At 33.6% G+C, this 12,379-nt stretch overlaps 1 protein-coding gene across 1 annotated transcript; it reads left to right on the plus strand.

Annotated features, from left to right (window-relative positions):
- The first annotated feature begins 2,375 nt into the window (after positions 1–2,375).
- Positions 2,376–6,158, plus strand: LOC116026783 (DET1- and DDB1-associated protein 1). The gene is made up of 4 exons (XM_031268172.1): positions 2,376–2,593; positions 3,623–3,683; positions 5,712–5,773; positions 5,882–6,158. Exons 1-4 carry the CDS (start codon positions 2,510–2,512, stop codon positions 5,969–5,971), a joined length of 297 nt encoding a protein of 98 aa, XP_031124032.1. The 5' UTR covers positions 2,376–2,509; the 3' UTR covers positions 5,972–6,158.
- Positions 6,159–12,379: the final 6,221 nt, after the last annotated feature.

The raw sequence follows: 12,379 nt of genomic DNA on the forward strand, positions 1-12,379 counted from the left end.
ACTAACTCAAATCTCATTTAGTGCACTCCCTTGAAACAAAAGTTTTGAACACCACCAATGTCACGGACAGCCAGGTGAATCCAATTTAGTGCACTCCCTTGAAACAAAAGCTTAATTTGGATGCCACGAATACCATTGACAACCGTGTGAGCTTAGAGTGGACGGAACAAGCTTGGGATTGGACACTCTCTCTGAAATGGAAGCTTGGACTCAAAAAGTGAAGAAGACAAACTCCGAAAAGGACGCAATTTCTTTACTAATGGAAGGGAAGCATGCCCCAAACGACAATGAGCATAAAGAAGGGGTGGCAACACCAAAACAAGCAACGAACTCCAATTTAGCAAATTCATCAGCAAAGATATCAATATTGACTTAGTAGATGCATCAGACTTATTTTCAGCCATATCCAAAAAGAACAGACCACATAACACAAACAAAATCGAGCCCAATTATGTATGAGACAAACTGACCGTAGAGCAAAAGTCAATGGTCCAAACCAAGTCTAGAACTGAGGAGAGGGGACTCAGGCAACCAAGGAACTAAGAACTATTGACCAAAACATTTTTCAGTCGCTAGAGGAGCCTCACGCGCCATGCTTGAGAAAGTGGCAAGGCGTGAGCCTCACGCGCTGGTCATAACGTCATCTTCTAGGCAAGGTCGTTGAACACCAACGCTCTTCCCTAGGTTAGAGGTGACGACAACGGAACGAAAAAAAATTATCGTAAAGGCTCTGATACCATGTTACGAAAGTAATGAGAAGATTTCTAAATATATTGTCCATTAGAAAAGAGAATATACATCCCTATATGTACATGCTACAATACTTCTAATAAGGAAATAAGTTTCCATATGATAACAAGGAAGGTACATGTAATTATTTAGTAACTAAACACCTCTTGTAATAACTCGCATCAACATGTTTACTTATTTGACACTTTTCAAGGAAAAGATAACATACTTAGTTAATGATCTATGTAAGAGCGATGTGATCATTCCTATGCCTTACCTTACCTTTATGTCTCTATAAACTCCAAACTACAAAAGTCAACAAAGATCTAGCAATTTATTTGTAATAGAGAAAATAAAAAGAGTGGATATTCTAACCATCCATCTGTTATCCAACATAGTACCTATAGGGTTTGCCAAAAAAATTCCGAACTTGTTTAATAGTACTTTCTCTAACAAAAACATGATTTAAGGTCTTCACGAGCAACACTTATCACACAAAATAATATAATGTTCCTTGAAAGATATTGTCAAGAATCCATCTCTAAAGTACCTTCTAACAAGTTACTATAAGTAGAAGGATTTTCTCAACTTAAAAGTTTACTCTTAACAAAAAAAAAAAAATCAAGTTAATTACCATCATCCAATGGAGTCCATATGGGCTAAAACTTGAGTCAATATAATTTAATCAACCAACTAAGACCCCTCTTCGTATTATATTGCTAAAGTTGGAATCGAGACTTAACACCAAGCAATACACTTTTGCACACAAAGAACCTAACCCGTAGTAATCGAATTGAACTCCCACCATGTCATTGAAAACAAGTTTTTAAGTTAGATGTACTTCTCATCCACTAGGCTAATGTCCTAAAGTTGATATTGGCTATTTTGTTGTGCTAGTGTGTAAAATACTTTGCACAGGTTTGGGACAAGCTTATTTTACTTCTTTACATCTTTGGGCTAGACTTATAATGAGCCAGTAAAACTTATCTCCAATGTGTTTCGCATGGGCAGCTCAATTAGTTACAGGAGTGAAGTTTAGAAACAACGACTCGGGATCAAGTCTCACCAACGGTAGTTTGGGAGTAACCTCTCAAAGTGAGTGAGACTCCTTGTGCGCAGTAAGCAAATGTCTAACATCTGTGTTCAACTGACTTACCATGATTTGCATCTTCCTAGATGCTTTGTCGGGTTGGGATTAACCTTTTGGGAACCACAATTAAAATTGTTCGGTAGGAGTCATTTCCTATTTCCTATAACCCTAATAATAGTATTAACTTGAGAAATTATTACTCATTAATCATTATATTGACTAATTATTTATGCATTTGGTATCAATCAAACCTATTTATAGATATCTTAGCTATGAATATAGGATGTATAATAATAATCAAAGTTATTAATGATATTTTGTATAAAATACTCCATCATAACAAGTAATTATATCATAAATATGAGAATGAAACTTCATATAAAAGTTTTGAGGTTCACTTGTATCCTAGAAAACAAAACGTAATACATCATTTTCAAGAGAATCAAATTGGGTTCATAAAATGTTTAGCGTGTTGATTAGTTAAAAGAAAGTTTGATGGTGAATGAACAAAATTTAGGTATTAAATTCATTAGTATAAATAAGTAAAGGCTAATTTTTGCCGAACACCCATAGCCCACAGGAAAGCAATAAGGCCGTCTGAGGCCTATCTTTGCGAGCGCCATATTCTGAAACGCCATTCTTCTCTCGATTCTTCCATCCATATCGGCGTGGTTCAGCATTGCTCGATCCATGGGTTCAGTGTTCGGTGACTGGCCGTCTTTTGACCCTCACAATTTCAGCCAGCTCCGACCTTCTGATCCCTCTTCCCCTTCCGTAAGCGCTTCCCTGTTTTTACTCCCTTTTTTCTGGGTTGAATCTTGAATCTATTGATCCCTTTTGTGTTTCTGCAATAAAATTGTGCAATTTAGTTTCTGGATAGTTTGTAGATTGCAATTCTTTTCTCTGCTGTTAATTTAATTCTGTATGGGTGAAGAAAATGTTGAGCAGAAAAAAGTTGGAATCTTTATTGTGGTTGTGCATTTGGAGTATTGTCAGCTAGTTTAATCCTTTTGGTTTCTGGCTATACTCATATAATTAGCTTGATGCATCTATGGTTGTAAGGCAAAAATCTGAAGGGATAAATAGAGGAAATAATGCCCATTGTTGGATCTTGCTAAAAAGTGGTATATCCTAAAGATGCTAAGGGTTCTTTATTATGTGATCAATCTAATCAAGTTTTACTCGTTTGATTGCTTGGCATTGTTTAGTTATTATGTGATCAATCTAATAAGTAAAAGAATTCTGTAGCCAACCGAGTTTGCTTAAGCCACAATTTATTTCAATATGACATGTAGCACTATTGATGTTTGATTTACTACAATCATGCTATAGGCAGCTAATATATGCGTTGAATCTTTGTTTTCTTAGCCAACTATATTAATTATGTTGTTCTCACAGAACCTAGTGAGAAGAGGGACGATTTAATTTGGACATGAAAAGTCAGCTCCATTTAGACGCTGATTAGAATAGAAAGCAAATCTTGAGATCTTATTCGGCAGTACTTCAGTGTCAACACACATCTGTTGTTGTTCACCACATGCACTCTCCATTATGCTTCCTCTTTCTTTTCTATTCTGCATAAGTTTTGTTGTATTAGTTGGCTTGGGAGGACATTGGACTTATATCATTCTAATGTTTTTGCCACGAATGTGGCTTCAGTGCTGAAGTAATAAATCCACATACAATGAAATGTTGCTTAGCTGTTGTTCCTCTTATACTTAAATCTGGAAATTGAATGCATGAATGCAAGATTATTCATTTCACTTGTCACTCTGAAACTGGCTTTGTTTTTATTGCGTTTAGAGAATGACACCAGTAACTTACCGTCCTACCCATGATCGAACTCTCCCACCACCGAATCAAGGTATTGCAGACATATGACTTATTTAATCTATAATAGCCATATCTCTACATTGCTATATTTCCTGTTATTTAGTTTTAGTGAACTCTATTATGGTATATCACTGTTCATAATCATATTGACCAAAGTCTCTTAGAAATTGTTACTCACTTTGTTGTTCCTTTTCTCTTTTAATAAGTATCTCACTTTTCATAATTTTATCTACCTAAGCTGTTTTCTTGGTATTTACTCCACTGGAGCATACCTTTCATTAGACAACAAGGGAGTGGTGCTGCAATGGTTTTGAAATTCCAGATAACGCACTTATAACACAATGCTAGTTTGTAAAAGATCCTAACCTTTGTTATTGTCTTAGGCAGAATTGCTTCAGTCTTCTACAGGTTGACATGTATTCCTTCCATGCTAATCTCAAAACCAAGATATGGTCCATCATAAAGATGAACTTTATTGTGGTAAGAGTCTTACGTTGAAAAAATAAGAGAGAACATATGGGTTTATAAGGTCATGGGTTAGACTAACTAATTGATTGGATTTAGTCTTTTAGTGTGGTTTGGCCCAGGTGCATTATAGCCCAATTGAGTGACCTTGACCCAATCTTAGATTTTAGCCCAATTGATTGACATGTATTCCTTCCATGCTAATCTCAAAACCAAGATATGGTCGATCATAAAGATGAACTTGATTGGATCCATGTATGACTTGTTGTTTTGGAGTGAAACTAACACTTCTTGTAGGTGCTATTGCTATAGATGTGGATGTCATTTAAGCATACCGCAAAATTTTCAGTTAATAGCTTTAAAACTGGGTCTAATGCAATTAGATGAATCATTTTTAAGAACAGTTTTGGACCATCCTGATTGGATGACCATGTTTTTGCATTACATCATGACTTTACTGGATTCTTTGCTTCAAATATGTATATGGAAGTATGGAACTGAAAAAGACAATTATCAGCGAAAAAATGACAATTAAAAAGAGAACTATAGCATGAAGTAGCTTACAAAGATTCAAAGAAGTGATAAAGTTACACATCAAAATCTAAAGTTACTTGAATTAAAAAAAAAATGAACTAAATATTTAAATTTCATTGCCCCAATTTCTTCAACTTCAACTTCATCATCAATCATCATTGTTAATTCATGCATTGAAAGTTTTGGCTTTTGATGTTTTATTATTTTCTATTGATTAAATGATGCATTATGTGGATTATATAGGGTTTTTATTTTTTATTTTTTTATTTTTATTTTTTTAATTATTTTTTATTTTTATTTTTTTGCATCTGAATCTTTCTTTTAAATATTTAGTTTGTATGGATCAATTAGAGTGTCTCTCTTAGTCTCTTACAAATGCTTTCAACTATAAAACATTTGAAGATGTATGCAAAGTGACCTGATAAATGATACTCCGTATTGAAGTGTACCAACCAGTAGTGACCTGATAAAATGATGGGGATATACTCGTAGACATGGATTCTTCTCATGTCATACCAGGACTTTTAGTGCGGATATTAATATTCAAATTGAATGCTCTTCTGCTTAGGTCTTCATCAAGTGAACCTCTGATTACTCCTAAATAATATCATTCTCTTCCTGGTGAAGTACAGTTGGAGTAGGTGACGTAATTCTACTTCAGTATTTTCCTCTGTGGAAGACACATTTAGGGTGTGTTTGTTTCATGGGTTTCCACACCAGGAATGGGAATCAAAATCATAATTAGTATTTGGTTGACAACTTTTTGAAATACAACTATGGGATTTGAATAGTCATTACTTGATAGAGTCTGATACTTGTAGCTTTAAAGTCTGTTCAATGTGTAAAATACATACACAGATTGTGAAGGTGGCATTAGAAATTTGTATCTCAACTCTCCTTTTTCTATCATTCATTACTTGATAGTGTCTGATACTTGTAGCTTTGTCATTTACCATGATGCACCGTCTGGAGTTCTCATTGGGAAATTTTTCATCCATTACTTTAGACTATTTGATATTTGTAGCTTTAAAAGTCTGATTTATTTGCTTCACATTTCCAGTTATTTGTTCCGAAGCAAAAAATATACTTGTAAGACACTTGTACCAGCATGCTGACGAGAAGGTTAGCACGAATTACACCTGAATTAGGATAGTTACAGTCAAATTGATGGTTCTTTTGTGAATTATTCTTCACCATTATGATTCCGCGTTGTTGTTTTCTCTTTTTTAGCTGAGACCGAAGCGGGCTGCTTCTGAAAATCTCGCACCCGAGCATGGATCTAAGCTTCCCAGGTCTTCCAATTCAGACCCTTCTTTCTAAGCATGATGGTTTCAGAGCTTTTTTTTGGTTGTCATCTTTGTAAATATTATCGCCAATATATAAGTGTGTGTGTGTGTGTGTGTTGTAAAACAGTAAACTTGAGCATATATCTAAGTGTAGAATGAGGAGTTATAGTTCTCTAATCAGTTTATTTATAAGCATCTGCCATACATCTATTTGTTAATCATTTGCTATCTTTTGCACCCATGGCTTCTTCTGCTTATGCTGCCCTAGTTTTGTTTGGTCATCTTATGGTTGTTTTTTGGACATTTGTGAGATGGGTGCGGAGAGGTGCAATCGTTGACCATGTTCCATTCATTGTCATAAGGTTCATTATTAGTAAGGATAAGGGTCAAATAAGCCCTTAAAATATATTCAATAATGACGTTGTGGTGGGTTTGGAAGTGGAGGAACGAGGCAATCTTTACAAAGACAAAGACACTACCATCTCCAATCCAAAGTTCTGTGGATTAAGTCTCAATTGGAGCAAGTCTCCTCAGCTTTTGCTAGGTCAGGGATCAGAACCCACATTCAGTTGGGAGAGTAGAAGTTGGTCTAAACCGGAGCTAGAAGTTGTGGTGGACTCACTCATGAGAGATTTTTTCTATATGGCTTTGTTAATAAAATAGGGTCTTGCCCTCCCTTGCAGGCAGAAGCATGGGGTCCGCTTAGAGGAATTCAAACAGGGGCTATAGAAAAATTATTATCGAAGGCGACTCAAAGAAATCATAACGGCATTCATTATTCCTTCAAACTTGACTAGCTCGATCTGCAATTTACTTAAAGCATGCAAGCAGGAATTAAGGCATGTAGAGTCATGCTAGAGTTAATCCCGCGCGAGCTCAACTCCGTGGTTGACCAGCTTGCAAGATCGCCAAAACTGTATCCCAAAGGTCTCCACATGCTTCCTCAACCTCCGGTTGACGTGCTATGTTTCCTAGAATTTGATAAAATTGGTTGCCCATCATGGCGATTCATGTATGATTTTGACATTGGCCAATAGGCCGAGTTGTATTCGAGTTTTCCCTTTAAATAAATTTAAAAAAATAATGAAATTAGCCCCTCAATATATAAAAAGCTCCAATTGAACGCTTTAACTTTTTTAAATTAGTGCAATCTAACTTTTCAGTTTTAACCGGTTAACTATGACATCACTACCATCACCGCTTTCATCACTAGCCACTGTTGACTGAAAATTGTCGTTCTGTTTGCCTGACGGTATTTTTTGAGAAAGATAACTTTCTGCCTCCGTCCAATCAAGAAGGCAACGTCTACCTCCTTCTATTCCAGAAGGAGGCAAACATCACCTATTTCTAGTCTAGAACAAGGCAACGACCTCTTCCTTCTAGACTAGAAGGAGGCGACGACGACCTCTTTCCAAGGAGGGTGTGTCTGCCTCCTTTTGTTTTGGAAGGTGGTGACATTGCCTCCTACCATTATGGAAGGAAGCAGCATCCGCCCCTTTCTAGATCGGAAGGAGGTTAGAGGCGGTAACGTTCAACCTCCTTCCAAATTGGAAGGAGGGAGGAGGCTGCGAACGCCGCTGGCTAGTCAATACAGTATACGTATTCACTTATAATGTTACTTGTGTCTGATGGAGAGTTATGATATGACCATTTTATCCCATCATGTCTTGTCAAGTTAAACAATACAAAATGAAACTCGACGACTCTAAAATTCTTTGTTGACTCAATTTGCATCCACAAAGTGTTTTTTGGCTACCTGATAAGTGAAGCGGACCACATGGTGAATTGTACATGTTTGATTTGTAGTTGTCTAAACTGCTGTTTCCTACCATGCTTCCATTTGCAGTCATCAATGAAGCTTTTGGTCATATTTGTTAATTAATTCTTATATATGTCCAATTTTTCCACAATTTTCTTTACTTTCACGTTGGTATACATTCTTTTGGTCAGACCACTGTGTTGTGTCTTATCTCTTAATATTTTGAACATATTTTTTCCAGTCAGAAAAATAATTGTTTGAGCAGAGCTCATACCATTAAAACTTCTTTAGTTTGACAAATATAATGAGTCTAGATAACTCCATGTTTTCTATGGGAAGTTTTATAATGTCTTGTGGTTTAGTAATTCAATAGGAAAGTTATGGGAAATAATCTCTAATAGTACCTTTTTGTTCTTCATTTATTATGAGGAATTTTATGACCTCTTTATGATTATTATGTTAGCATAAATTAGGTGCAAACGAGTTGAGCAGAGCTTAAAATAGGTAGGTTCAAATTCACGTGCAAAATAATTCTTTTAGCTCGAATTTGGATCGCAGGGTCGAGCTCGCTTCGATTGGCTCGAATTGAGTTCGAGTTCAAATTATATGTGTGCGGGTTTCATGAGCTGGTCGATGAGTTATGAGTAAAAAGATTTTAAATTCAAACTTGACTGAATTACTTAACGAGGTGGCTTGAGCTTAATTTGAATTCAAATTTGATCGAACTGAAATCAAGTTTTGATTGAATAGCTTGCTAGCTCAGCCAAAAACTTTGTGATCAAGCGGTATAATTATGACTCTTCCGAATGGGAGGTCATAGGTTGAGAAAGTATGTTTGTACCGATACTACATTATAACAGAGTCAAACTGCCCAATAAACAATAATTTTATTGAATATTAAGTTGGTGGACATGCAAAAAGGTGATTGAGAGGAATGATAAGATTTATTATGTTTTTTTTTGTGACAACCTGGATTTTTTTATTTCTCCATTACATGTAAGACTTTTCACCAACTACGCATTGCCCTCCAAAACATGAAGAAACTCGACGGCTAGATTATTATTTACAATAAATAAATAAATAAATAAATAAAAGAAAAAAAAACGTATGAAATTTCAAAATCATTCGTGCAAATTATTTTGATCACACGATTCACACTTATTAAAATTTAAAGTTCATAAAATATGTTAAATTGATAAATTGGCTTCATTGACTTAGGGCCTAAAATATAATTTTATAATTGTCTACTTAATTCTATCTTGTCATATCTAAATCATTCACATACAACCCTAACTTATAAGGTGTTTGGTAAATAGTTGTTAGCTGATTAGAGGGTTTGACTAGTTGATAGTATTAGCTAATTGTAGAAAAATATTTGGTAAATTAATTGTTAACTAATAGCTGATTACATGCAAAATGACTTTCTCAAGAAACTAATTAAAAAAAAACTGTTTTGAGCAACTTTTTAAATTTTAGCATTTTGTAACAATAAGTTGTTACAAAAATCTAATTAATCAAACACTCATATTGGCTATTTAACCAATTCAAACAGTTAATAGTGGTCAAACAAGCCAAAATTAGCTTATAAGCTAATTATGTTTGTTTGGTAATAGAATAATCATATTGTGCTTACTGCTTAGATATGAAAAGGTTAAATCAACATTTTTTAAGATCCCTTTAAAAAAAAAAAAAACATTTTTTAAGATAAAAAATCATTTAACTTATGTATCCATACCGGCCTGGATATTAAAAAAAATCCTTAATTATCATAGAAAATTAACAATGAAAGGTTGACTTCTCCCAAATTGTTGTATTTTAAGGTTGACTTGCTATTGTGCTGGGTAGAGTTGAATTGACCGGACAAAATGGCATACCTTAAAATTCTTGTAGTGGATTCTAAACAACTTTATTTTAACATTTGACTAGGATTCTTCAAAAGGTGGTTGATGGAATTTTCAGCATACTATTAATGGGTAATGTTTGACAAGAAACCTATACTAACATAAAACAAGAATAAATTAAATAATTAAATCACACCATCTATAGTTAATTAGTCATTTTATTTAAACTCATGTTTCAAATCTTTAATCCTAGGGTCACACTTGTGTGAGACCGTCTCACGGATCATTATTCGTGAGACGAGTTGGGTCGGGTCAAAGCACCATGCAAATGTCATACTTATATGTGCAAATGTCATACTTATATGCTCAAATATAACACTAATCAAGAATACAATTTTTGTTACTTATAAGAGAAAAAGTAATACATTTTTCATAATAAGTAATGTTGACAAAATATAATACTGATTAGTAATACATTTAAATCGAAATGTAAAAGTATTGTATTTTTTCTTAAAAGTATTACATTTACTCTTATAAGTAACAAAATTTTTATTCCTGATTAGTATTACATTTGAACATATAAGTATGACATTTGTGCATATAAGTGTTACATTCGCATCTTGACCCGACCCGACCCGACCCGTCTCATGGTGAGACGGTCTCACACAAGTTTTTGCCTTAATCCTATTATTATTATTATTATTATTATTATTATTATTATTATTATTATTATTATTATTATTATTAAATCATCCAAATAAACTTAATTTTAAAATAGAATGCATATATACCAATCAGCATGCAATAAACCTATGGTGTTGATATGCATCGATGCCAGTACAAACTTCAAAGTTAGAATTTTTCTATATATAGAAAAAGAATCTTGTGCAAATAATTGTTCCATAAAAATGAGAATAAATTTCATCCATTTATCAAAAAATGTAAAATTTTCCACATTTTGTTTAGAGAGAGTTAAAATTCCATGGAATTTAAATTCTTCCATTTTGTGGAATTGAAAAATGAATTTGCATACAAGAGATTTAGTACAATCCTATATATAAAAGGGTTCAAATGAAAACATCCCCTATTAAAAAGTGTGGACTTATACAAATATTTAATATATTTAAATGTTGCATACTAAGTATTTTACATACAAGATCAATGAATGCTGTAACGATGACTATTTTTGAAATTTAATTTCTTCATTTTCTGGATTTGCGAAATTGATTGTAGCATTATTGTTGTATTCTTGGCATCTTTTGGATGCATCAAGTGTGTCACGATTTCCTATTGCCCTACATTGACATTTTTAATAATGAGTTTTAAATGTAGTTACATAAGATAATGATCTAATTACCATTAATAAATGAATTTGAAAGTAAGGAATCTTTGCATTGTAGAAAATAAAGGTAATATAACTAATGAAATTATCTCTTTTTTATTTTTTGATAATAAGCATTGTAGACATCTAATTCTAAATTAAAAAATGCATATGTATTTTTTTTATTGTAGCTACTAATTTATTCAATTTAATAAGAGTAATAGAGTGAGGTACTTACTTTTCATCTAGAGCAATAAAGTCATTAATTTTTTTTTATTTCCATTCGTTGTTGAGACTAATTGTTTTGGAAGTTTGTTAATGACAATTGTTACAATTGATGTCAATAGAGTATGATAATTAATAATTCAAAATATATGGTTATAATAGATATTGTTATAATGATATAGTAAAAACTAACTTAAAAATTTCTTTAGAAGTTTTCTTGCATTGATAAAATTATGAGAATGATGTGTAAGCTTGTTCAACTGGAGCTAGTGAAATGTCAACATTAGCACATTCTTAATATTTCAGGATCAGTTTTATTGAATATTGATCCATTTTGTATCAATTTTCACCTCTTTTTTCCGCCATTCCCGTCCTTAGCTTCACAGTGAAAATCGGTATTGCCCGAACGGAGAGTTCCCCATTCTTCATCTAACTTTCAAGTTTTCTCTTCACAAAGGTACATTTTCTTCACAATCTCATGGGAGTTTTAGTATTTGATAGTTTTTATGTGTAATTTAATGTGTAGAATGTGCTAGGGTTCGCTATGAGCCTCAATTTCTTCTGCTTCTTCTGTTTGTAGCGGTGCTGTTAATTTCTCGCTATAGTCGCCATTCTAGTATGGAGTTTAGCTATTTCGCCACAGGTAACTGCATATTACTCTCCGCTACTCCCGTTTAATTTCTCGCTGCAGTCGCCATTCTAATAGGGAGTTTAGCTATTTCGCCGCCAGTAATTGCCTATTACTCTCTACTTCTTCCATTTAATTTCTCACGGTGGTCGCCATTATAGCTGCTTAATTTCTCTATTTACATTTGAGAATACCACCGATAAGTGTAGCAGTATTCCAATATCACCATTATAGATGCTTAATTTCTTTGTTTAAATTCTGAAGTATCGCTGTAACTGATTAATTTCTCTACCTATTACAGTAGCGGTATTCCGGTATAACTGGATGTTAATCTTATAATCTTATGCTGCATTGGACGAGTAGGTAGCCATTGTTGTGAAACAGTTGAAGTGCGGGCCATTTTTGTAAAATCAAAAGTCGATTGCACACAGGTGCTAGATTAGGCTTTGAAGTATTAGATGTAATGATTTAAATATTGGTTATTTATTTGTGCTATTAAGTAGTATATTTGATGGTTAAAGTGCTGATTATTTATTTGTGATATGAAGTACGGAGTAGTATATTTGCACTATAAAGTATTGTGTTTGATGGTTAAAGTGCTAGTTATTCATTTGTGATATGAAGTAGAATATTTGCACTACAAAGTATTAGATTTAATTGTTAAAGTG

This window comes from Ipomoea triloba, chromosome 8, assembly GCF_003576645.1.
Source record: "Ipomoea triloba cultivar NCNSP0323 chromosome 8, ASM357664v1".
NCBI classification, from domain to species: Eukaryota; Viridiplantae; Streptophyta; class Magnoliopsida; order Solanales; family Convolvulaceae; genus Ipomoea; species Ipomoea triloba.